Below are 25,653 nucleotides of genomic sequence, written 5' to 3' on the forward strand. Positions count from 1 at the left end.
CCATAGGGTTTAGCAAAGTGGAGGTCACCAATGACGTTGATGAGGGCAGTTTCAGTGGAGAGTGAAAGCCTGATTGAGTGGAGGGAAAACAATGGGAAACAGAATAGGCAAACCTAGGAGTTTTGCTTTAAAATGAAGCAGACATGGGAGCTGGCTGGAGGGGAAGTGGTTTGTTTGTTTATTTAGAGACAGGGTCTTGCTCTGTCAACCAGGCTGGAATGCAGTGGCTGGATCATGGCTCATGGCAAGGCAGCCTGGACCTTTCTGGCTCAAGCGATCTTCCCACCTCTGGCCTCCCAAAGTGCTCTCATGCTTATATGCGTGACCCACCATGTCCCGCTGTGGTGAAGCTTTTTAAATAGAAGAAATTTAAAAATACGTTGGTATACTGATGATACAAAGGAGAGGGAAAAGAGGAGGAAAAAACGGGGAGAACTGCTCGGCCAATATCTTTGAGAAAATGTGAGAGGATAGGATTCGGTGCACAAATGTAGGAATTGGTCTTAGTAGGCAGTTTACACGTAGTTACAGGAAGGAGGCAAGTAGGCGAGTAAATGGTGCTGTGAACTAGTGGGTTTACTGATTCCCAAAATTTCCTTAGTAAAATTGGAAGCAAACTCATTAGTCAAAAGTGAAGATAGCGAAGGAAGTGGTGGAAGTTTGATGAGAGTGGAGAAATATGATATAATATTTTAGGATTATGGGCAGAGCAAACTGAAGGGAATTTGAAAATTGAAAAGAGGGCCGAACTAGATTTTGCCTTGAGAGGTTAGTCCCTCTAGGCGCTCGGTAGCCGGCGTCGCGTTTCCTTGGAGACCGAGACGCTGGCGAAAGCATCGGGTCTCCGGGCCTTTGAGTGGCCTGGGTTACTGCGCGATCTACACTGAGACAAGGAAGTTGGAAAAGCCGAGTAGTTATTCTAGAAGATCAGTGTCTCACAGACTCGCAGCTTCTCTTCCATTTTCCCCAATGGCGCATGTCTTACAAAAGTAGGTAAAAAAAAAAAAAAAAAAAAAAAAAATGGAAGAAAGGCGGAATGCGCATGAGTACTTCACACCCCCCCGCTGTGCCGCCCTCGCCTAGAGGTCGGCCCTCAGTTTTCTGACCCCGCCCTCTCCCCGCCCACATCTCCTTGGCCCCACCCCACTCCCGCGGCGCTATTGTACCCGGTGAACTGCAGTTTCTGGTTCAAGACTCCAATCCTGTTTTGAGTTGCTGCTTGCTGCCCCTTGGGCTGGGGATAATGGAAGTTCTTTCCCTTCCCAACTCTTTCCAGACCCAACCACTCTGGGACTCACTCCACAGTCTACGAGTTCCAGGTTTCGGTGAGTCTTGGGGGACTAGGGCTGGGGTGGGAGGCTCGCTGGCCCTGCAGTCCACCTGCCCTCCACTCTCACGGTTGTGACTGCTCCACGGATATAGACTGGAGACCCGAATTCCAGTCCCAGCCGGGTCACACACTTTGCTGTGGGAGCCAGAGCAAGCCTCAGAACCTCATTTTTCTCCTCTCACTGTCTTATCAGAATGTAAGGGTGTATTATGCTGCTCTCTTATTCATCTGATTGCTACTCTGGTTTCCTGAGGGTGGATGTTGCGTCTTTTCCATGCCTTCTGTTTCTCACAGTTCTTAGCACCTCACAGCCTGGATGTGCTTAGTAAATTCTGGCTGGCTGATAAAAAAAAAACTGATAGCTAACATTTATGGAGCACTTACCACATGCTTCATAAATATCTCTCGGAATTCTTGTGCCAACAGGCAGAAGTAGGTTTTATTATTAGATCCACTTTACAGATGAGAAAATTGAGGCTCAGGGAGGTCAAGTCACTTGCTTGAGGTTACAGATATCTGAAAAGAGTGGAGCTGGGATATGAACTCATGGTGCTATGTGACTGATTGTATATTTTGTAGGATTATGTTCCATGGCAGCAGTCCAAGCAGGAAACCAAGCCATCTACTCTGCCTCCAGTCCAACAAGCCAACAGCCTTCATATAAGCAAAATGAAGACTTTGACTAGGGTCCAACCAGGTAGGTGGAGGCAGCTGGGAGCTGGTGTGGAGGTTGGAGACAGGATAGAGTGGCTGCTCTTGGCTCTTGGTGACACCACTTATATTAGGGTAGGCTAACTGATATAATAAACAATGCCCAAATTGCAAGTATTGATATAGAAGTTTATGTCTCATTTATGTCACAGTACATTTGTGGATCTGAGGAAGGAGGGGTTCTGTTCCACATGGTCATTCAGGGATCCAGGTTCCTTTGACCTTGTGGGTCTGATATTTTGTAAGGTCTCGAAGTCTTCTGCTGGATACTTTTGCATTCAGCTGGCATAGAGGGAAGAGAGAGAACAAGAACATGGACAATTATGTGGGCATTTTTTTTTGGGGGGGGTCCAGATTTGAAGTGACAAATGTTACTCCTACTCATGTTTCAGGGGCCATAATTTAGCCACATGACCTCTGCTAACCACAAGGGAAGGTGGGAAATGTAGTCCTTCTGTTTTTCCAGGAAGAAAAGAAAACAAGGTTTGGTGAACTCATAGAATAATCTCTGCCACATCATTATCATGCTTTACAGGGGAATTCTGAGGCCTTGGGTCAGGCTCAGGCAGACATGGGGTCAGATTTTGGCTCTGCCATTTACTCACTTGGAAAAATCATTCATCTCTCTGAGCCTTGGTTTTCTCATTTGTGAAATGGGGACGCTAATACCACATAGGATTGTTGTAAGAATTAATAGCAAATATTTTGTAATATTTCTTTGGTATCCTGAAATGAACTTCATAGACAATATAGCATACTTATGTATACACCTATGTATAAAATCACTCATACCACCTCATTGCCTCCGAGTAAGTAATGTTAGATCAGCTCCCCTGTGGGCAACACTGAAACACAAAAAGGAGATGGGACAGTAGAATGCCAAGTTGCCCTGCATCTCACCACCTTATTTCACCTCACTGATGCTGGATAGGGATATAGGCTCAGGCTCCCACCAGGCTCTACTGACATAGGTAGGCTGGGGGAGTGGAGTGAAGTCCAGAGGTGACCAGTCCCACCTCATGACACTTCATGAAATCTTGTCACTGTCGGACTCTGTTGACACTACCCTAGAGAGAGAGTCAGAGCACTACCTTCTTCTGCCAGGTAGGGATTAGAAGATGACCTCTCCACTCATTCCTGCCGGCACTATCCCAGTTGTGGAATCAGCACCACAAAGCAGGGAATGAAGGATCAGCTCCCTGCTGGACACTGCCAGCACTTCCCAGTGAGAAAACGGGAATAAATCCGTACAAATATTCCCAATGGGTTTTTCAGAAAGTGGAAAAACAATTCAGTGGAGGAAGAAAGCCTTTTCTACGGGTGGCGCTGGAGCAATCGGACATCCATAGGCAAAAAAACAAAAACAAATACAAAAAATTTAAGTTTAACAACAAATATAAAAATTAGCTCAAAGATAAAATAAAATAGAAATTAAATGTAAAATGTGAAACTGAAAAACTTTTAGAAGAAAACAGGAGAGAAAAATCTTTGGGGCCTAGGGTCAAGTGGAGTTCTTAGATATCACACCAAAAGCTTGACCCATAAAAGAAAAATAGATGAATTGGACTGCATCAAAATTAAAAATTTCGTTCTGTGAAAGAACTTTTTTTTTTTTTTTTTTTGAGAAAGAGTCTCGCTTTGTTGCCCAGGCTGGAGTGCAGCTCACTGCAAACTCTGCCTCCCGGGTTCAAGTGATTCTTCTGCCTCAGCCTCCCGAGTAGCTGGACTGCAGGCGTGTTCCACCATGCCCGGCTAATTTTTGTATTTTTAGTAGAGACAGGCTGGTCTCGAACTCATGACCTCAAGTAATCTGCCTGCCTCAGCCTCCCAAAGTGCTGAGATTATAGGCGAGAGCCACCGCACCCGGCTTATGAAAGACCTTTTTAAGAGGATGAAAAGACAAGCTGTAGATTTGGAGAAAATATTTGCAAACCATGTATCTGACAAAGGACTACTATGTAGAATATCTCAGTAACTAAAAACCCAACAATGAAACAGACAATTCAGTTAGGCAATGGGAAAAAGACATGAAGAGACATTTCACCAAAGCAGATACACAGATGTCAAATAAGCACATTAAAAAGATGTTCAACGTCGTTAGCCATTGGGGTAATGCAGATGAAGCCACAGTGAGATATCACTGCATACCTGTCGAAATGGCTAAAATGAAAAAATAGTGATAGCACCAAATGCTAGCAAAGAGGAGAAATCAGATTGTGTGCAATTGCTGGTGGGAAGGTAAAATGATGCAGCCTCTCTGGAAACGAGTGTGGCAGTCTCTAACAACATTAAACATGCACTTCCTAGTAATCCGACCCAGCAGTTTTACTCTTGGGCATTTATTCCAGAGAAATGAAAACTTACATTCACACAAAAGCCAGTATGTGAATGTTCATAGCAGCCCTGTTCATAATACCTCAAAACTGGAAACAACCTTGAAGTCCCTCAATGGGTGAATGTTTAAACAAGCTATGGTGCATCCATACCATGGAAAACTATATAGCAATAAACAGGAAAGAACTACTGATATATTCAGCAACTTGGATGAATCTCCAGAGAATTATGCCAAGTAAAAAAAAAAGTCAATCCCAACAGTTACATACTGGATGATTCCATTTATATAACCTTCTGGGAATCACAAAATTATAGAAATGGAGAACAGATTAGTGATTGCAGGGGTTAGGGCAGAGTTGTGAGGAGGGTGGTAAGGGGAGGGAAGTAGGTGTGGTTGTAAAAGGCAACAGGCAGGATCCTTGTGGTTATGGAAAAGTTCTATATCTTGCCCATCTTAATGTCAATATCCTGGTTGTGATATTGTACTGTACTTTTGCAGGATGTTGACATTGGGAAAAACTGGGTAAAGGGTACATAGACTCCCTCTGTTTCCTTTCCTTTCCTTTTTCCTTTCCTTTTCCTTTTCCTTTTTCTTCCCCTCCCCTCCCCTCCCCTCCCCTTTCCTTTTTTTCAGACAGAGTCTCTCTCTCTCTCACACCCAGCCTGGAGTGCAGTGGTGTGATCTCAGCTCACTGCAACCTCCAACTCCCAGGTTCAAGCGATTCCCCTGCCTCAGCCTCCCAAGTAGCTGGGATTACAGGCGTGCACAGCCACACCTGGCTATTTTTTGTATTTTTAGTAGAGATGGGGTTTCCCCATGTTGGTCAGGCTGGTCTTGAACTCGTAACCTGAGGTGATCCACCTGTCTCAGCCTCCCGAAGTGCTGGGATTACAGATGTGAGCCACACAGCCAGCCCCTCTGTATTCTTTCTTTCTTTCTTTTTTTTTTTTTTGGAGGCGGAGTCTCGCTCTGTCCCCCAGGCTGGAGTGCAGTGGCATGATCTTGGCTCACTGCAAGCTCCACCTCCTGGGTTCACGCCATTCTCCTGCCTCAGCCTCCTGAGTAGTTGGGACTACAGGCACCCCCCCGCCCCACCGTGCCCAGCTAATTGTTTTGTATTTTTAGTAGAGACAGGGTTTCACCTTATTTGCCAGGCTGGTCTCGATCTCCTGACCTTGTGATCCGCCCGCCTCAGCCTCCCAAAGTGTTGGGATTACAGGCGTGAGCCACTGCGCCCGGCCCCCTCTGTATTATTTCTTAAAACTGCTTGTGAATCTGAGCTATCTTGAAATAAAAGGTTGAATTTTAAAAAAAGATAAATCAGGGCTACTACCAATAATGAAAATAAATATTATTAAAACTGCAAATCTTCCTTAAGCATTTAAATTCCACTTAAGAATCTTACAATTTTTATAAATACTTGTAAGGGGGTTTTGGAACTTGGTTAATTAAATTCTCCTAAACCTTTTAAGCCACATCTTAAAATTTAACGTATTCATTTTCATTTTCAAATAGTTCACTTGTCTGATTAACAAAAACCCATTGGGTATTTACGTAATTCTTGTATATCTAATACTTAAACTTCTAAATTTGGGTAATCTGACCAGTCGAGGTGGCTCACACCTGTAATCCCAGCACTTTGGGAGTCTGAGGCAGCTGAATCACCTGAGGTCAGGAGTTCAAGACCAGCCTGGCCAACATGGTGAAACCCTGTCTCTACTGAAAATAAAAAAATTAGCCGGGTGTGGTGGTGGGCGCCTGTTATCCCAGCTATTTGGGAGACTGAAGCAGGAGAATTGCTTGAACCTGGGAGGCAGAAGTTGCAGTGAGCTAAGATCTCGCCATTGAACTCCAGCCTGGGCAACAGAGCCAGACTCCTTCTCAAAAAAAAAAAAAAAATTAATATAGGTAGTCTTATGTTCTCTTAAATAATAAAAGTAATTTATACATATTTAATAAGAGTGTCTTAAACCTTTCAACTTAAATCTAAATCAAAATCCCACTTACACTTTTAAAATTAGAATCACAAGATTAACCTATTAATCATTCTATCTCTTTACAACTAAAAACTGGATATGTACAGGTAATTTATAAATTAAACACAAAATTAATTTACTTAATCGTCTCCATAGTTAATGCCACCATTTCTCAAGATGAAGGACATTGATCTATTAAAGAGATTAATATCTTTCCCAGATGAGCTGGGTTATACCTGAAGCAGGGATTTCGGTGGCGACTGAGAGTAGAGCTGGATCCACCTGGGTGATTTGTCTCATGTCATTGCATGACAGGCGGAGAGGAAACAGGGATTCTAAGAATATGCCCCCCAAATGCCTATACTCCCTATCTGGCAGAACCACAGCTCTTAGAGTGTTTCAGAGACAGCCAGTTGGAGTTTTGCATAGCCGCTGTGCCTTTGTCTGGTGTTGAGGTCCCACTTCTCAGGTCAGCAGAAGTAAGAGTAACAACTGGTAATGTGTATCCAGCACTGAATATGCATCAGGCACTATTCCAAATACCTTTAAGGTATAGTAACTTCTTCTTTCATCTTCACGAAGACCCTACGAGGTAGGCGTGATGATTATTCCCATTTTATAGGTGGACGAATGGAGGGACACAGAGGTCATTTGACTTGCTCAAGGTCACACAGCTAATAGAAGGCAGAGCCTGGATTTTTTAAAATTTTATTTTTATGATTATATGTATATATATTTTTAAGATGGAGTCTCTGTCTGTTGCCCAGGCTGGAGTGCGATCTCGCACCACTGCAACCTCTACCTCCTGAGTTCAAACGATTCTCTTGCCTCAGCTTCCCGAGTAGGTGGGATTACAGGCGCCCACCATTATGTCCATCTAATTTGTTGTATTTTTAGTAGAGACAGGGTTTCACCATGTTGGCGGGGCTCGTCTTGAACTCTTGACCACAGGTGATCCTCCCGCCTTGGCCTCTCAAAGTGTTGAGATTACAGGCATGAGCCACCGTGCCTGGCCAAGAGCCTGGATTTAAACTTAGACTGTCTGGCTCATTAGTTCTTGTTCTTAACCCCTACCCCATCAGGCCTTCTGTCAGCCAGGTTGGTGGGGCAGCAGAGATTTGGATTCAGGGCTGCTAGACTCTGGTCTTTCTGCTGTCCTGTGCTGCAGCAGCTACTGGAAAGACACAAGGAGTGGGAGTTCCCGACTCTCTGACTGCACAGTTGGGAGCGGGGTTCCTGGCTGCCCTGCCCTCCCCTCTGCCCATGCTCATAGTTACTTCTTTCACATGGGCTTGTCGCTCCCTTATATCGAGGCCCAGAGTAGGTCCTGGGAGCTTAATGAAGGGTGTGAATTTCACTCTTAGTCTAGTGTCACACTATAAGGCAGCCAGAGGGTGGAGCTGGGGCCTGGCCCGCCTCTCATTAAAGGTGTGCTCCCAGGAACCTGGCCTCAGGCCTGCCTGTACCCTCACTCTCTCCCTGTCCTTTCCTGTCTACCCCTAGTGTTCCACTCCAAGCCCACTGGAGTGGTGACAAGCCACCAGCCGAAGAATCCACGAGAACTACATAGAAGGCGGAAGTTGGACCCTGGGAAGATGCAGGCCAAAATCCGGTTAATGAAGGTATGAGACACATCTTCCCTGGACACTGGGCCCAGGGCGGAGACGGGATGATGGCTCTAGCAAACATGTGCTGAGAACTTTGTGGGTGCCAGACTTGACTCATTTCTTCCTCACAGGAACCATGGGAGCACGCTTATCCTCGTTCCCATTTTACAAACCGGGAAACTGAGGTGCAGGGAGATAAATGACATGCACCAGGTCACACAGTCAGGAAATGGCCGGATCAGGGGTCAAAGCCAGTTATACAAAGCATTTGCTGTTCTGTTTAAGACTCAAGAAATTATCAGAATTGCTTGTTATTTTGTTGCATTAGGAACAGGATCTAGTGGCTTCTTTATCTTAAAATTTCCAGTAACTTGGCTGGGTGTGGTGGCTCATGCCTGTAATCCCAGCACTTTGGGAGGTCTAGGTGGGTGGATCATTTGAGGTCAGAGTTCGAGACCAGCCTGGCCAACATGGTGAAAGCCCATTTCTACTCAAACTACAAAAATTAGCTGGGTGTGGTGGCACACACCTGTAGTTCCAGCTACTCAGGAGGCTGAGGCAGGAGACTCGCTTGAACCTGGGAGGCAGAGGTTGCAATGAGCTGAGATGGTGCCACTGCACTCCAACCTGGAGGACAGAGTGAGACTCCATCTCAAAAAAACAAAACAAAATAAAACAAAAATTCCAGTAAATTAAACTTTCATACAGTGTACTTTGAAGCAAGCCTTAGAAACTGACAATTAAAATTTTCACATCAATCGATACAATTGTAGGTAATTAATTTCCTTGCTATACATTGTTTTATGGCTTCTGGAATTATCTGAACAATGTTTCAAAGTATTTGAAATGCCTAAAGGAAGACAAGTCCTTAGCATACATAGCAGAAAGTAAAATACTAAGTATTATAAAGACTACAAAATACTATAGAATAATTCTTCAAGAAAGTTTTTAATAGCTCAATGAACAATGACTACTATATAAAGAACAAGGGAAAATATAATTTGCTTTGAAATGTTTTTTTTCCCCTTTAACCTTTTATCTTGCAAAATGGTTTAGAGGTGGCCCAGTATTCTTAAAGGAGGAACTCATATTTCTGTTATTTTTTTTTTTTTTTTTTTTTTTTTTTTGAGACGGAGTCTCGCTCTGTCGCCCAGGCTGGAGTGCAGTGGCGCGATCTCGGCTCACTGCAAGCTCCGCCTCCCGGGTTCACGCCATTCTCCTGCCTCAGCCTCCCGAGTAGCTGGGACTACAGGCACCCGCCACCTCGCCCGGCTAGTTTTTTGTATTTTTAGTAGAGACGGGGTTTCACCGTGGTCTCGATCTCCTGACCTTGTGATCCGCCCGCCTCGGCCTCCCAAAGTGATTTCTGCTATTTTTATTTTTTTGAGACAGAGTTTCACTCTGTTGCCCAGGCTGGAGTACAGTGGCAAGATCTCAGGTCACTGCAACCTCCACCTCCCAGGTTTGAGCAAGTCTCCTGCCTCAGCCGCCTGAGTTGCTGGGATTACAGGTGCCCACCACCACACCCAGCTAATTTTTTGTATTGTTAGTAGAGACGGGGTTTCACCATGTTGGCCAGGCTGGTCTCCAACTCCTGACCTCAGGTGATCTGCCCGCCTTGGCCTCCCAAAGTGCTGGGATTACAGGTGTGAGCCACTGTGCCCGGCCATTTCTGTTATTTTTATCCTAACTTTAGAGGGGTTTATGTGTTTTTGATTGATATAAAAGCTGAACCTGGACAATTTGGCTCTAAAACTTGTGCTCCTAACCAGTCCAGTTCTTAATACTGTCTCTTACCATCTTTCATTCATTTAGTGAATCAACAAATATTGATTGAGCACCTACCATGTGCCAGGTTCTGTTCTGAGTGGGAGGATTCACCAGTGATGTGGCCTCTGATCTTAGGGAACTTACATTGTATTGGATGGGGCAGACTGACAATCAACAAGAGAAAGATATTTGAAGTGATGATAAGAGCCAAAGAGAAGCCTAAGAATAAGGTTGGGGGCTAGAGGCACGGAGGAGAGTGTGGCAGTAATTGTTTTAGGTAGGGTGCTAATGAGAGGCTGCTAAGGTGGGTGACATTTGAACTGAAACCCTAGTGCTGCTGTTTCAGTGGGCCCAGGACTTGGAGAATAATGTTTTTCACAAGATACTTCTGGGTATTTTGGTCTGGTGATGTGGAGACAAGATAGTGGAGTGGCTAGGAGCCTGGACTTCAAGGATGACAGCTCTGCTATGTGTGACCTTGGATAAGTCACTGAATTTAATCCTTAGTATCCACATTGATTGATTGAGACAGGGTCTCGCTGTGTCATCCAGGCTAGAGTGCAGTGGCATGATCATGGCTCCCTGCAGCCTGGACTTTCCAAGCCCAAGTGATCCTCCCACCTCAGCCTCTCAGAGTAGCTGGGACTATAGGCATGCACTACCATGCCCAGCTAATTTTTGTAGAGATGGGATCTCCCTTTGTTGCCCAGGCTCTAACTCCTGGGCTCAAGTAGTCCTTCCACCTTCCTCTTCCAAAGTGCTGGGATTACAGGTGTGAACCACTGTGTCTGAGTGCTGTCCGCTTTTATAAAGTTGGCCTAATAATAGTGCCCATCTCTTAGGGTTGCCGTGAGGGCGATGTGCTGATGTGCTGCAGTGCATATGAAGTGCTTAGCACAGTATCAGCCGCATAGTAAGCACTCAATACATCGGCATGATTACTGTTATATGAGAAATAAAGGAGCTGAGGAGTAGGAAGGGGTAGTTTTTAGTAAAGGATAGAGAAATGAGGAAGAACAGGAATAAATAAAAGAGCAAATATTTATGGCAGGGGTAGAGGGTTAGAGCCAGAAGTATCACCTGTTGTTCACTGAGTGCATATAAGTGCACTCTCACTAAGCGGCTTGATTGTAAATTTCATCTCATTTATTTATTTATTCTTTGTTTTTTTTAAAGACAGGGTCTTGCTCTGTCACCTAGGCTGAAGTGCAATGGCACAATCATAGCTCACTGCAGCAGTAAACTCCTGGGCTCAAGAGATCCTCCTGCCTCAGCCTCCCAAGTAGCTAGGACTATAGGTGCCCACCACCATGCCCAGCTAACATTTTAATTTTTTAAAAAATTTTATTTATTTATTTACTTACTTTTTGAGACAAGTTCTTGCTCTGTTACCCGGGCTGGAGTGTGGTGGCACAATCTCAACACTGCAGCCTCGATCTTCTGGGCTCAAACATTCCTCCCACCTCAGCCTCCTGAGTAGCTAGGACTGTGGGCGTACACCACCACGCCCAGCTAATTTTGTTTATTTTTTGTAGACATGAGGTCTCACTATGTTGCCCAGGCTGGTCTTGAACTCCTGGCCTTGAGTGATCCTCCCACCTGGGCCTCCCAAATTGTTGGGATTACAGGCGTGAGCCACCACAGCTGTCCAATCTCATTTATATTTTATGGCAGTTCTCTAAAACAGGTATTAGTTTCCTTACCTTTAGAATGAATATAAGGAGGCTCTGAAACATTAACTAACTTGCCCAGATTCTTTTAGATGGTAAGTGGCTGAGCTGGGATGTGAACCAAGGTGTGTCTAGGTTCAACATCCAAGTCTTAGTCACTACGTGGTTCAGCCATGCCTTGCAGTTTTAAGGCTACCCAATTCTTGTTTTAGCATAGTGGAAAGACAGACATTGGGACTCAGAAGTCTGGCTTTCCAGTTCCAACCCTGCCACTTCTTGACTGTGTGACACTGGGCAAGTCATTAAACTCTCTGAGCCTCCACTTAATCAGCAACACAGAGTTAGTAAACGTAGAGCTGTTGGCAGGTGAACCGATACCATGTGCCACATGCGGAGCAAGGCATGGCAACTGGCCTGGCATGTAGAGGGCCCTCAACAATTGTTATTGTTACTGTAGATTTTATGCACCTGCTGGGTGTAATCTTAGGGGAGTCACTTAACTCTCAGACCCTCCTTGTTCCATAGGGGGCTGTTATGTGAAATGAGAGTACTCATTAGCTCCACGGCCTGCCAGGAAATGCTGACGTTTATCATCCACTTTGCCTCCCCTGCTTCTCCTCCAGACATGGTGGTCGCTCTGCCACCTTCTTTTTTTTTTTTTTTTTTTTTGAGACGGAGTCTCGCGCTGTGTCACCCAGGCTGGAGTGCAGTGGTGCGATCTCGGCTCACGGCAAGCTCCGCCTCCCAGGTTCACGCCATTCTCCTGCCTCAGCCTCCGAGTAGCTGGGACTACAGGCGCCCGCCACCACGCCCGGCTAGTTTTTTGTATTTTTAGTAGAGACGGGGTTTCACCATGTTAGCCAGGATGGTCTCGATCTCCTGACCTCGTGATCCACCCGCCTCGGCCTCCCAAAGTGCTGGGATTACAGGCTTGAGCCACCGCGCCCGGCCTCTGCCACCTTCTTACCTACCTGGGGCGTTTGTTACTATTGTTGGGATGGAATCTTCCTCTGTCACCCAGGCTGGAGTGCAGTGGCACGATCTCGGCTCACTGCAACCCCCGCCTTCCAGGTTCAAGCGATTCTCCTGCCTCAGCACCCCCAGTAGCTGGGATTACAGGCATGCGCCTCCACGCTCCGCTAAGTTTTGTATTGTTAGTAGAGACGGAGTTTCACCATGTTGGTCAGGCTGGTCTCGAACTCCTGACCTCGTGATCGGCCCACCTTGGCCTCCCAAAGTGCTGGAATTACAGATGTGAGCCACCCTGCCCGGCCCTTATTATTATTTGTATATTTCATTGATTCTGAGAAGCCATTGATATTAAGGCACATCTTTATTTACCCACTAATAATGTATTTGTTGATTATATGGTGACACGCCACCAACTGTAAGATGCACCCGCACCTCAGGGATGTGAAATGATGGGTACACGTGCGTTTCCGAAGGGAGGAGAGTCCCGGAGCTCCCGGGCGGCGCAGACAATGGGGAACCGCCGCCCAGCTTGGGCCGCATTTACCAGCAGAAGGCCGCAAGGGGGCGGGAGTCTGGCGGGGTTGGGGCGGCGGTCCACGGGCTTTTGGGGACTCCGGCCGGGCAGGGCGCAGCGCCGCCTCTCTACTCTTCCCTCCGCCCGCAGATGATGCTCAGGAACGGGAGGACCGCTCTGCGAGAGCTCCAAAGCCATGAGAACTTCCTCACCAAGCTCAACGAGGAGCTGATCGAGACCATCCAGGACATGGAGAACAGCACGACCCTGAACGTGCGGGCCCTGCTGCAGCAGCAGGACATCCTAGCGGTGAGACCCGCACCTCTGCCCTCGGTGCCGGCAGTGCCCTCGGCATCCGCCCGCCCTCCTTCCCTCCCTCCACGTGCTCGTGCGCCCTCTCCTGCCCTTCCCTGCCCATTGCACATGCTGCTTCCTCCAACTGGAAGACGCATTTCTTCAACTTCACTCCCCTCACCTGGGCTTTGCAAGAGGACCGAGATGGGAGTTTCATCCCAACGCGCCAGCACTCACTGGCCAGGAGACTTTGAGTTAACTTTGCCTCCCTGAGCTCTGTGAAATGCGGCACAATAGCACCCGTCCCAGAGGGGGTTTACCTGGCGCATATTGTACCCGTGCAAGAGGTAGCTGCTACCACCACCAGCATTTGCAAACACCTCTACGTGTAATAGCAAGCGATCTGTATGCATTTATATAGTCCTTACAACAATCCTAAGGGTGGACTCTGTTACTGTCCCGATTAGCCTCTGGTCAGGTTTCTGGGAGTGAGGTTGGGATTCGGGACTCCTCTGAGGAAGTGCTGGGTGGCCGCTTCTGAGAGCCAGCAGAGCCTGTGGGTGAGTTGACCCCACCCCTCCCACAGACCATCATCGACATCTTGGAGTATTCAAACAAGAAGAGGCTGCAGCAATTGAAGTCTGAGCTTCAGGAGTGGGAAGAAAAGAAGAAATGCAAGATGAGCTGTAAGAATCCCTGGGCGAATTCCGTGACCCTCCCCGTGGCACCTTGGGGAAGTTAGCAGCACAGCATTCATCTTGTACTTGCCATTCAGAAACCCTCAGCCCCATCGTCTCTCTTCTAGGCAGATGGGAAGGCTAAGATACAGAGCGAATAGCCTACTTACCCAGCACTTAGGTCTTTCCAGGCCCCATGTCTGGGTCTCTACCAATGTCTGCATTGTTACAGGCACACACCCAGTCATTGCAACTACCTGGAGGCAGGGAAGCTGTCCTTTTTACAGGGGAGGAAACTGAGACTAAGAGAGGTGAAGTAGCTTGTGGAAGGTTTTATAGCTAGGAGCCAGAATCCAACTCTAGCCTGGCTCCGTTTCCTGCCAAGGTCCTTCTGGGAGTCAGTGGCTGGGCTAGAACCTAGGTCTCCTGGCTTCCATCCTGCCTGGCCTGTGGTTCCTTTTCCCTGAGCAGACTACACAGCTGCTGAGCAGAGGGGCAGTGGATCAGGCAACCCCAGACATTGGGGATCTCTCTCTGGAGGAAGCCAGGATAGACTTTGTCTTAATCCTGCCATGGGTTGTGTCTTGGGAGCCACTGTCACCCCATCTGCCTGGTCTCACTTCCTTGAGTGTGTCTCTGAGGAGACTGAAGTCTGGAGAGGGACGGTCTTGGCGAGGGCCACACTGCAAGTCAGTGGCAGAGTGGGGACTAGTCTAGGGATCGTGCACCAATTCCCTTCCTTTTGCCTACCCAGCATTGCCTCTTCTCCTGCAGGGGTGGAAAACCCTCTAGAGCCTTATCTTTTAACCACCTCCCTGCCCTGTGTGAGCTCGCCTCAGCCCAGACCCCAGTTATTGGCCAAGGAGACCTTGCCTCCTGGGCCTCCTGGGGCCCAGGTGCTTGAGGGAAGGTCTTGCCTCCTCTCCCTGCCGACCTCCCTAACCCCTCCCCAGCTCTAGAGCAGCAGGCGGAGCAGCTGAATGCCAAGATTGAGAAGACCCAGGAGGAAGTGAACTTCCTGAGCACTTACATGGACCATGAGTATTCCATCAAGTCTGTCCAGATCTCCACCCTTGTGCGCCAGCTGCAGCAGGATAAGGACAGTCAGCAGGTAGGGGACCCCCTGCCCCTCCCCCACCAGACTGTGTGGGAGTCCGGGCTGGTGGCCAACACCCTTCTGCTGGATCCCAGGATGAGCTGGATGACCTCAGTGAGATGCGCAGAAAGGTCCTGGAATCCTTGTCTGACAAGATTCAGAAGAAGAAGAAAAAAATTCTGAGTTCTGTGGTGGCAGTGAGTAGCCAGTTGCTGTGTGGGAGGCGGGGAATCCAGGTCCCACTCCCACCCCCCCTTCTTCCCCATCCTCTGCCTCCAGGCCCACTGCAGCCCTATTGGTCTCTACCATGTTTTGCTGCCCAGGAAGAGGCACCTGGGGGCCAGACCTCTTCTTCCTCCACAGAAAACCCAGCGTCCCTATGAGAAGGCTCTCCTACAGAAGATATGGGAAAGCCAAGACTTCCTGAAATGCATGCAAAGGTTCAGAGAAGTGCGTGGGCGAGGAAGGTGGTGGTCCCTGTAGGGGAGCAGTGGGTGGGCAGTCCCCACAGCCTGTGGGAATGGGTCAGGCTTCTCCTGATCTGGCACTCAGGAGGTCTCTAACTTTGGTGTTGGCCTGCCTCCTTGCCGGTGCCATTACTGTCACTTGTCTTTCATCTGGGAAGGTGATTGACACCGACCTAGGCCTTGCCTTGTTAGCCTGCATCGCTGGCTATGAACCATTTGCAACATCATCAAGCATCACCTATTCAGCCATTAGCCACCTTGCATCTTTACCCCTTGCTTCTTGTCACTGCCCACCACCCATTATCGGTGTTAATGAACTTCACCATCACTGCCTTCTTGAATTAATTTTCATTATCTTGCCTCTTCATCGGTTTTTAATGTGCATGCCTTTCGCTATCTCTGCCAGCCTCCATTTATTCCCATGATTGAGCATTCTCTGCCAGTTTGTAACCTGTCTCCATTCTCCATGATCCCTCACCTGTTTCAGCACCACTGAATATTGTCACTCACTTGGAAGCCAGCCCCACCCTGCATGGGGAGGTCCCCTCTCTGGAGTCCAGCAAGTCCCAGTAACAGAGCCCATACCATTTCCCCAGATAGCTTTGCTCCTTGTTCATTTTGACCTTTCTCCCTTTGGTTGGGGGGCGTTTGGCTTCTCCCTTCTCCCCTGCTATGCCTTTCCTCTCAGTTTATTGACCAGTTTGAGGAGAACATGCCCGTATTAAGGGCCGAGGTGGAAGAGCTCCAAGCCCAGACCCGGGAACCCCGAGAGGTCGTGTTTGAGGATGTTCTGCTTCGGAAACCCAAGTATGTGATGTTTTTGCCACTGCCTCTTAAACCAGCCACACTCTGAGCTCACAGAGGCTCTCTGTTCTTGGGGAAGGCAGTCTGGTGTGGATGGCAGAACCCGGTACAGGGAGGGAGGGGCCTAGGTTTCCGCCTTGGACCTGCCACTGACCGGGGCAGATGTGACCTTTCCCATCTCTGCAGAGGCCTCCGATTCCCATCTGTACACAGCAGGCTGGGTTGTGTAATCTCTAAGGGCTCTTCTAGTTCCCCGATTCCATGTATCAACCAAGTGGGTGCAGCCCTTCACTTCTGGGTTCTTGAGGAAGGCAGAGTTGAGTGGGGTGGTTGGCTTCAGGGAAGAATAGCCTGGAAGACACTCCACAAGGAGAGAAGGATGTCCTCTTCACTTGGCAGGTTTTTGGGCCCTAGAAACCAATTCTTTGCCTACCCTCCGTTGGGGCAAGCCCTCTGCGATTGGGTTGGGGGTCCCCCAGGCTTACCTCTCCATGATGACACCACAGGACCATGTATGGCAGAGCCTAGCGTTTGCAAATTCTTTAATTTTTCTTCTTCGTCTGTATCTGTGTCTCCCTCCTATCCTTTTCCTTCCTTCTACTCTCCTATTGCCATCTCTTCCTTTTCTTCTTTTTCTAAAAAAAAAAAAAAAACCCAAAACAAAATGCTATTGGATTTATGAAGTGCCTCTGAATGCCAGGCACTGTGTGAATGAAAACAGTTCTCGGCCCTGCCCTCATGGAGCCAAAGAGGGAATTGGACGTGAGTCGATAATGAGCCACAAGTAACTGTGGAGTTGCAGCAGAGCCTGGAGCTGCAGAGTAGAGTACATGCCACTGTGAAAGTGACTCTTAGGGGCCGGGTGCGGTGGCTCACGCCTGTAATCTCAGCACTTTGGGAGGCCGAGGTGGGTGGATCATGAGGTCAGGAGTTCAAGACCAGCCTGGCCAAGTTGGTGAAACACCGTCTCTACTAAAAATACAAAAATTAACACAGTGAATGAGATTGAAAGAGGTAAGGTGCATGCAGGCCAGGTTATCACCTTTGTTCGGGTGAAGCTGATTTTAGAGACTGTGGCTTATATTTCTAGGCATGTTGGTCTCTGAATAGTGAACCCAGAATTAGGCAAATTGAACCACCCAGTCGTGGTGGAGCCGGACCCACGTGGAGCCAGGCCTTGGGGCAGAGAAGAGTGGAGTCCTTTTGGGTTGCTCGCTGCTGAGAGAGGAAGGGACTGGGCTCCCTGTGTCCCCTTCCTCTCCTCACACTCACCATTCTGGTGGTCATACCCCCTTTCCAAAAGCAGAATATGAAGGGGCAGAGAGAGGCCAGGAGCAATACACTCATGGATGCCCTTCCACACGGAAGGGAACACTAGGAGTAAAGAAGCAGATTTTCACTCCTAAAAAGTGGAAATGGCACGCTGTTAACCAGAGCGTCTCTAACTGGAACATGCCCAGGAAACACCTGGAGATCATGTTAAAAAGCAGATTCCAAGTCAGTAGGTCTCAGTTGGGCTCACGATTCTGCATTTCTTTCTTTTTTTCTTTTCTTTTCTTTTTTTTTTTTTTTTGAGACAGAGTCTCACTCTGTCTCCCAGGCTGAAGTGCAGTGGCGCCATCTCAGCTCACTGCAACCTCCACCTCCTGGGTTCAAGTGATTCTCTTGTCTCAGCCTCCTGAGTAGCTGGGATTACAGGTGTGCACCACCATGCCTGGTTAATTTTTTTATCTTTAGTAGAGATGGGGTTTTACCATGTTTGCCAGGCTGGTCTCGAACTCCTGACCTCAAATGATCCACCTGCCTTGGCCTCCCAAAGTGCTGGGATTACAGGTGTGAGCCACCATGCCCAGCCTGATTCTGCATTTCTAAGAAGCTCCCGGGTGATGCTTATGCTACTGCTCTATGAACCAACTACATGTTGAGCCTTGAGCTGTGAAGGAGCTGTGGTTGGAAGGAACTTGGCATTGACACGGAGCTGGTGAGGCCAGTGTGGTTGGAACGAAAAGTGACAGGGAGAGTGGCGGGAAGGGAGCAGGGCAACTCAGCCTCAGGGACCTCTGTGCAGTGCCCTGTAGGGCCAGATTTTCTGCCTGATCCCAGAAGCAAAGGATCTTAAGCCACGTGGTGACATGATCAGATTTGTATTCCGAAACAGTCAGTTTGAAAAGAGCATGGTGGGCTAGGTGTGGTGGCTCATGCCTGTAATCTCAGCATTTTGGGAGGCCAAGGTGGGAGGATTGCTTAAGTCCAGGAGTTCGAGACCAGCTTGGGCAACATGGTGAAACCCCATCTCTACAAAAAATACAAAAATTAGCCAGGCATGGTGGTGTGTGCCTGTAATCCCAGCTACACGGAAGGCTGAGGCAGGAGGATTGCTTGAGTCCTAGAGGCAGAGGTTGCAGTGAGCCAAGATGGTGCTACTGCACTCCGGCCTGCGTAATAGAGCAAGACTCTTTCTTAAAAGAAAATAAAAGAGCATGGGGATGAGATTGGCAAGGAGCCAGAGTGGCAGCTGGAATTCTACTGGGTGTGAGGGCAGTTGTCCAGGGGAACATGGGGAGTGGCCTGGCCAAGTGTGTGGCAGAAGAGGTGGGAGAAATAGATGGATTGGAGAAATATTTAGGAAGGTAAGAAGGACTTGTATGACTTGGGACGTACAGGAAAGGGAGATAACAAGAATAATCCCTGGGCTCCTGACTTTTGTAATGGAGTGGTAGTGGTGTCAAATGCAGAGATTGGGAAGGCTGGGATGGGGTGAGGGATGTGTATGTAGGCACAGTCAAAAGTTTACTTGGAGGCAGGCATGGTGGCTCACACCTGTAGTCCCAGTGCTTTAGGAGGCTGAGGAAGAAGGATCGCTTGAGGCTGGGAGTTCGAGACCAGGGGACAACATAGTGAGACTTCTACCTCTACAAAAAATAAATTAGCCAGATGTGGTGGCACATGCCTGTGGTCCCAGCTATTTGGGAGGCAGGAGGATTGATTGAGGAGTTCCAGGCTACAGTGAGCTGTGATCGCACTACTGCATTCCAGCTTCGGTGACTGAGTGAGACCATGTCTCAAAACAAAACAAAAAACCATACAGTTGACTTGGACAGTAAGTTTGGTTTACATGAGGTATCAAGGTGGAGTCCTTGGGTGGGCAATTGACAAGGTAAGTGTAGACCTCAGAGGACAGATATTGGCTGGAAGTAGAAATTTAGGTGTTGCCAGCATAGAGATGCACTTTTTTATAAAACTATTATTATGAAAAATTTCAAATATAAAGAAAAGTAGAGAGAATGATATAATGAATAGCCAGTTTTGCCCATCTAGATTTAAAAATTGTTTTTTTTTTTCCCATATTGGTTTCATGTTCATTCTTTTTTTTTTTTTTTTTTTTTTTTTTTTTGGTGAATGGTATTGTAAATTGCAAGTATCCTGACATTTCCTGCCTAAATACTTCATGTGTACCAGTAGATTATTGAAGCTATGAGAGAGGATGGTCTCCTTGGAAGAGAGAAAGAATAAAAGAGAGTGTAATCCTTCAACCTCTTAAATATTTGTGCTGGTCCCTGCGATGGGGAATATATTGCTGATGGGAATCCATCTCTCTTGCTACTTTCATGGAAATAATAATGCCTGTCATTCACTGAACACTTATTATATGCTGGCATGGTCTCATTTAATCTTTCCACCAATAACTTGGTGGAAGGTGGAATAACCTTTCCACCAAGGTTAGGATTTTTTTTTTTTTTTGAGACGGAGTCTTGCTTTGTCACCCAGGCTGGAGTGCAGTGGCGTGATCTCGGCTCACTGCAAGCTCCATCCACCTCCTGGGTTCATGCCATTCTCCTACCTCAGCCTCCCGAGTAGCTGGGACTACAGGCGCCTGCTACCACGCCCAGCTAATTTTTTTGTATTTTTAGTAGAGACGGAGTTTCACTGTGTTAGCCAGGATGGTCTCGATCTCCTGACCTTGTGATCCGCCCACCTCGGCCTCCCAAAGTGCTGAGATTACAGGTGTGAGCCACTGTGCTCGGCCAACTGAGGTTAGGATATTAAACCCATTTGACGGATGACGAAACTGAGGCTCACCTGGGGTCTGGCACTTCAAGAGTGCTTTTCACTTAAATACCAACTGAAGGAGTGAGGCTGGGAGAGTAGAAATAGCTTGCTCAAGGTGACACGGAGTCAAATTGTCAAACCTGTCATCCTCACTCCAAAGCCAGTGATTATCTTGAGGGCCCCCAGCATTTCAGAGCTGAGTTCCTGCTGCCTCTTGATCTCAGACTTGTCAGGGGAACATTCGTCCTGCCAAACTCATTTATTTTCCATTTTTGATGTGTGTGTGTGTTCATGCTTGTGTATGCACATTTGGGCTTTGAGGTCACAGATAGGTCACAGATTGTATTTTGGGATTGCCCCCCAACCCAAGTAAGTACCAGAGTTCTAAAGAGCAGGGCTCCCCTGAGCGGGTACTCCCATACCCCCACCTCTGGTCTCTCATGGCCCTCTGTGCTGCCTCCCACCAGGTGCACCCCAGACATGGATGTCATCCTCAACATTCCTGTGGAAGAGCCGCTACCCTTCTAGATGGCAGTGCCATGGGCTGCCCTCCCCTCCTGCTCTCTCCCCAGCACCTGGAGCCTTGGATCATTTACTTCCAAGACCGAGTCTCCATTCAGACCCTGATCTACAGTCTCCCTGCTCCCTGTGCCCTTCCTCCCTCTTTCTTTCCCGCCCTCCCTCCCTTTCTCCCTCCCTCCCTCCCTTTCTCCCTCCCTCCCTCCTTCCTTCCTCCTCTCCCTCCCTCCCTCCTTTCTCTCCTTCCTGCAGTTTTTTCCTCTCTTCTTCCCTTCTTTCTGGTTGGTGCTATTGGGCCAGGTGGGAATTTCCAGTTAAATCTGCTGTTCCTTTTTTACCGATAAAGCTGGATTTACATTTGCTTTTTTGCCAGTATCTTGGGGTCCCCAGCTGGGCCTTGCAGAAGATATGGTGGCAACGAACTTCGTCTTAAGATAAGGGGCGGGCAGCTGTGCTAACTGCATCTGGGGCTCAAAACTTCTCCAGAAGAAGTGCTGGAGCAACCCCCTGCCTGAGTCTCCGTGGCTCTGTGGCTCTGGGGCTCTGGGCCACTCCCTCCTGGTGCAGTTGGGAGCCCAGCTTCTCTCCAATCTGTGCCCAGACCTGTTGCGGGCATTGTGGAGGCTGACAGGCTTATTGAGTTTAATACCCCTGGGAACTTGCTAGGCCTTCAGTGCTTAGAACAACTCAGAAGGGCTACTCTGGCTCCAGAACTTCCTGAAGGCTCAGCTGCAATTACCCTTGGGCCTGCATTGCAGCTGGACTTCTCCCTGTGCCCAATCCTGCATACTTCTGTCTTCCTCAGTTGTTGGTTCCAAGAGCACTCATTGATCAACGTTGTACACCCTACACTCCATCTCAGAGTTGGCCTCTCTGGGGATCTAGATTGCTACAACCCCCAAGAGACTCTGGTCACTCACAGATCCACTTTGTGTTAAGAGACTTTTGGTTACAGGTAACAAAACAACCAAATCACATTGGCCTAAACTATGAAGGGCTCAGATCAATAAATAGCTTAGATGAGGCTTTATCCAGAAATCAAGTGATGGCACTAAGGACTTGGTTTCTATTTATCTACTTTGTTTTCTGAGGTGTTGCCCTTTCCTTAAGGTCAGCACCGCTTGTGGCCCCAATATGCCAGCATCTCCCAGGGTTGTGCAGGTCCTTGTACATGTCCTGTTGGAAAGAGAGAGACGGAATGTGTCCCAGAATTTTTAGCCAGTGTATTAAGATTCACTATAATTGGGCTGGGCACAGTGGCTCACGCCTGTAATCCTAGCACTTTGGGAGGCCGAGGCAGGTGGATCACTTGAGGTCAGGAGTTTGAGACCATCCTGGCCAACATGGCAACACTCTATCTCTACTAAAAATACAAAAATTAGCTGAGCATGGCAGCAGGCACCTGTAATCCCAGCTACTCAGGAGGCGCTTGTACCTGGGAGGCAGAGGTTGCAGTGAGCTGAGATTGTGCCACTGCACTCTAGTCTGGGTGACGGGATGAGACTCCATCTCAAAAAAAAAAGAAAAAAAGATTCACTCTAATTGAACCAGCTTATATTACATGCCCATCTTGAGCCGGTCTTGGAGGTGGAGCATGTCTGCTGGTTTAGTTCAGGTCACCGGCTCTACCTTGGAGCAGGGAAGGGATGGTTAAGGTGGAACACGTGACCTAGGCTGAGCCAACAGATACTCCCCAGAGTCATATGGATCTCCAAGCAGAAATGGACCATGTTGAATACAATAGCAAACACTTCAATAGAACCTACTTTATGCTTTACATGTATCGACTCACTACATCCTCACAGCAACAACCCTATGAAATAGGTATTGTTATTTTCATTTTACAGATGAAGAAACCAAAGGATGAAAAGGCAAAGTGATTTTTCCAAAGTCACCAGGTTACTAAGTGGCAGAGGCAGTTTGCTCTTAACCTCTGTATAATCAGGAGCTCAGCTGAGCAGGAGAGAGCTGAACTGCCAAGTGCTGGAGCAGCTGATTAATGATGGCCTGGCATGGTGGCTCATGCCTGTAATCCTTGCACTTTGGGAGGCTGAGGCCAGTGGATTGCTTGATCTCAGGAATTTGAGACCAGCCTGGGCAACATGGTGAAACACTGTCTCTATAAAAAATATAAAAATTCGCTGGGTATGATGGCATGCGCCTGTAGTCCTAGCTGCTAGGGAGACTGAGGTAGGAGGATTGCTTGAGCCCAGGAGGCAGAGGTTGCAGTGAGCCGAGATCACACCACTGCACTCCAGCCTGGGTGACAGAGTGAAACCCTGTCTCACAACAAAAAAAGTCAAAATGAAAGCAATAGCCAAGCCCCAAATCTCTTATTATTACACTACAAGGAAGAGGCTAAACCAGAGAACCTGGTTTGTTTTATTTTGTAGAACACAGATCCACCCTGTTCTCATTTCCTCATAGAATGATGCCATCTGGGGTCAGGTGGATGAGCACAGGTGTGGGGTTGGTCTCACTGCAGAAGAGCTTCCAACAAAAGGCTCCTGCAGTTGTACAGACCTGGGGGCCAGGGATGGGGTGGGGAAGGGAGAGTGGGAAAAGTTCTGAGTCAGCGTGGAGGAAAGTGTCTTCAAGGATTCCCCACTCCCCATGATAAGGAGGTCGTGGCCAAAGGCCTACCCCACTGCAATGAAGACGTGTCTGAATGAAGACCTGGGGTAGGAGCGGAGATGTGTGTGAGAGGTCGACTGTCCAGGAGGCTTGAGTCTGTGCCTGCAACTGTCTTTAAAGACTGCAATGCATCCGCTGTGCACAACCCAGCTGTGAGGCCTGCCAGGTAAAACCTGTCATTGCCTGTGGTTGAGCTGAAAAATCACACATAGGTTTTTAGCCAGGAGCTGGACTTCTTGTGGAGGGATGCATAAGTTCAGAGGAGGAAAAACAAGAAAGGACGCCTGGACATAGATTCCCTCACATTGCATGTAGCCCTCATGCCTCCAAATGCGCCAGAGAGTGACCCCACACATGTACAGCAACTGCACATGGGTATCTTCCCAGGTACTCAGAGCCGTGTGTGCAGCTCTCACAAGCAGATACACCTGCATGCACATGCACATGCACATGGATGCATCCTGGGACTGTTTCTTTTTTTCTTTTTTGAGATGAAGTCTTGCTCTGTCGCCCAGGTTGGAGTGCAGTGGCATAATCTCTGCTCACTGCAACTTCCGCTCCCTGGGTTCAAGTGATTCTCCTGCCTCAGCCCCCCTATTAGCTGGGATTACAGGCGCCTATCACCACTCCCAGCTAATTTTTGTATTTTAGTAGAGACGGGGTTTCACCATGTTGGCTAGGTTGGTCTCCAACTCCTGATCTCAGGTGATCCACCTGTCTTGGCCTCCCAAAGTGCTGGGATTACAGGTGTTAGCCACCGCGCCCGGCCCAAAATTTATCATTTTAACCATGATAAGTGTACAATTCAGTCACGTTAAGTACATACACAGTGTAGCGTAACCACTACCACTATCTATTTCCAGAAAGTTTTCATCATCCTAAACAGAGATTTTGCACTCATTAAATAATAACTTCCCATTTCCTCCTGCTCCCAGCCCCTTGGTAACTTATTTTTTCGTTTATTTTGAGACAGGGCCTCATTCCGGTCATCCAGGCTAGAGTGCGGTGTCATCATCACAGCTCACTGCAGCCTCAACTTCCCAGGCTCAGGTGATCCTCCCACCTCAGTCTCATGAGTAGCTGGGACTACAGGCAGGTGCCGTCATGCCCTGCTATTTTTTTTGTAGTTTTAGTAGAGATGGCATTTCGCCATGTTCCCCAGGCTGGTCTCGAACTCCAGGACTCAAGCGACCCACCTGTCTTGGCCTCCCAAAATGCTGGGAATACAGGTGTGAGCTATCATGCCTGGCCAGTACTTTCTTCTTCTTTTTTTAAATTTCTTAAAATTTTTATTAATCATTTACAAGTAATAAAAACCCAATATGTATTAACACATAAATAACATTTTTGACAAATAGCTATTTTAATTTTTTTCACATATTAAAACCCACTAAAAATAACCATTTTTCTAACCAACAACAACAAAAATCATCAGTGAGAAGAGTACTGCTGCTTTACATTTCTCCAAATCTCTTCAATGTCAGACAACAGACGAAAGCTGGATTCTCATCTGCTTTTGCATTCAGCCTATTACAATATCACACCAGATAGCCTCTTGAAAACTCCTCTGCACACTCATGAAAAAATGAGAGTGAAAAAGATAAACGATGGTCGGGCATGGTGGCTCACACCTGTAATCCCAGTACTTTTTGAGGCTGAGGTGGGCAGATCACTTGAGCTCAGGAGTTCCAGACCAGCCTGGCCAACATGGTGAAACCCCGTCTCCACTAAAAATACAAAAATTAGCCAGGTGTGGTGGCGGGTGCCTGTAATCCCAGCTACTCAGGAAGCTGAGGTAGGAGAATTGCTTGAACCTGTGAGGCGGAGGCTGCAGTGAGCTGAGATTGTGCCACTGCACTCTAGTCTGGGCAACAGAGCAAGACTCCTTCTCAAATAAAAAAAAAAAGAAAAACAATAAAAGATGAAATGATGTCTTAGTGTTATAAAAATAGCTTTGACCTAGAATACCCTTGAAAAGCTCTTGAGGGCCCCAGACCACACTTTGAGAACTGCTCTAGACGAATCTCTTCATTTTACATATAAGGACTATGGACCTCAGAGAGAGTAAGTGAGAAATTCAACATCACACAGCCTGTTAATAGTAGGATACAGACATTAGATGGTTTGTCTCACTTCTCTTGGTTTAGGTTCTCAATTGAAAACCTGGGAAATATACCCTAATGACCTGTCCTATTCCCTGTAAGTTGCAAAGATTGTCACAATATAT

The 25,653-nt window shown here is 47.6% G+C and overlaps 1 protein-coding gene across 3 annotated transcripts; it reads left to right on the forward strand.

The window, feature by feature from the left end:
• Nucleotides 1-801: 801 nt before the first annotated feature.
• Nucleotides 802-21,154, forward strand: C10H20orf96 (chromosome 10 C20orf96 homolog). Of its 3 annotated transcripts, none has more exons than XR_012419228.1 (11): nucleotides 802-989; nucleotides 1,277-1,325; nucleotides 1,910-2,027; nucleotides 7,856-7,974; nucleotides 13,036-13,194; nucleotides 13,766-13,865; nucleotides 14,810-14,967; nucleotides 15,048-15,149; nucleotides 15,276-15,402; nucleotides 16,108-16,226; nucleotides 20,741-21,154. XR_012419228.1 is itself a non-coding variant. In XM_005568603.5 (11 exons), exons 1-11 carry the CDS (start codon nucleotides 970-972, stop codon nucleotides 20,799-20,801), a joined length of 1,092 nt encoding a protein of 363 aa, XP_005568660.2. In that variant the 5' UTR covers nucleotides 802-969; the 3' UTR covers nucleotides 20,802-21,154. The 3 variants fall into 3 exon arrangements, 2 of the variants coding, with proteins under 2 accessions (XP_005568660.2, XP_065379008.1); XM_005568603.5 differs by having other exon boundaries at nucleotides 15,316-15,402; XM_065522936.2 differs by lacking the exon at nucleotides 16,108-16,226 and having other exon boundaries at nucleotides 15,316-15,402.
• The last annotated feature ends 4,499 nt before the right edge of the window (nucleotides 21,155-25,653 follow it).

This window comes from Macaca fascicularis, chromosome 10 (assembly GCF_037993035.2).
Source record: "Macaca fascicularis isolate 582-1 chromosome 10, T2T-MFA8v1.1".
NCBI classification, from domain to species: Eukaryota; Metazoa; Chordata; class Mammalia; order Primates; family Cercopithecidae; genus Macaca; species Macaca fascicularis.

Bases quoted from the DNA above. Each gene is read 5' to 3' on its own strand.
- C10H20orf96 (XM_065522936.2), top strand. From the start codon at position 970: ATGGCGCATGTCTTACAAAA. The intron at 7,975-13,035 runs GTATGAGACACA...CTCCGCCCGCAG, and splicing joins CCAAAATCCGGTTAATGAAG to ATGATGCTCAGGAACGGGAG. The intron at 15,403-20,740 runs GTGCGTGGGCGA...GCCTCCCACCAG, and splicing joins GCATGCAAAGGTTCAGAGAA to GTGCACCCCAGACATGGATG.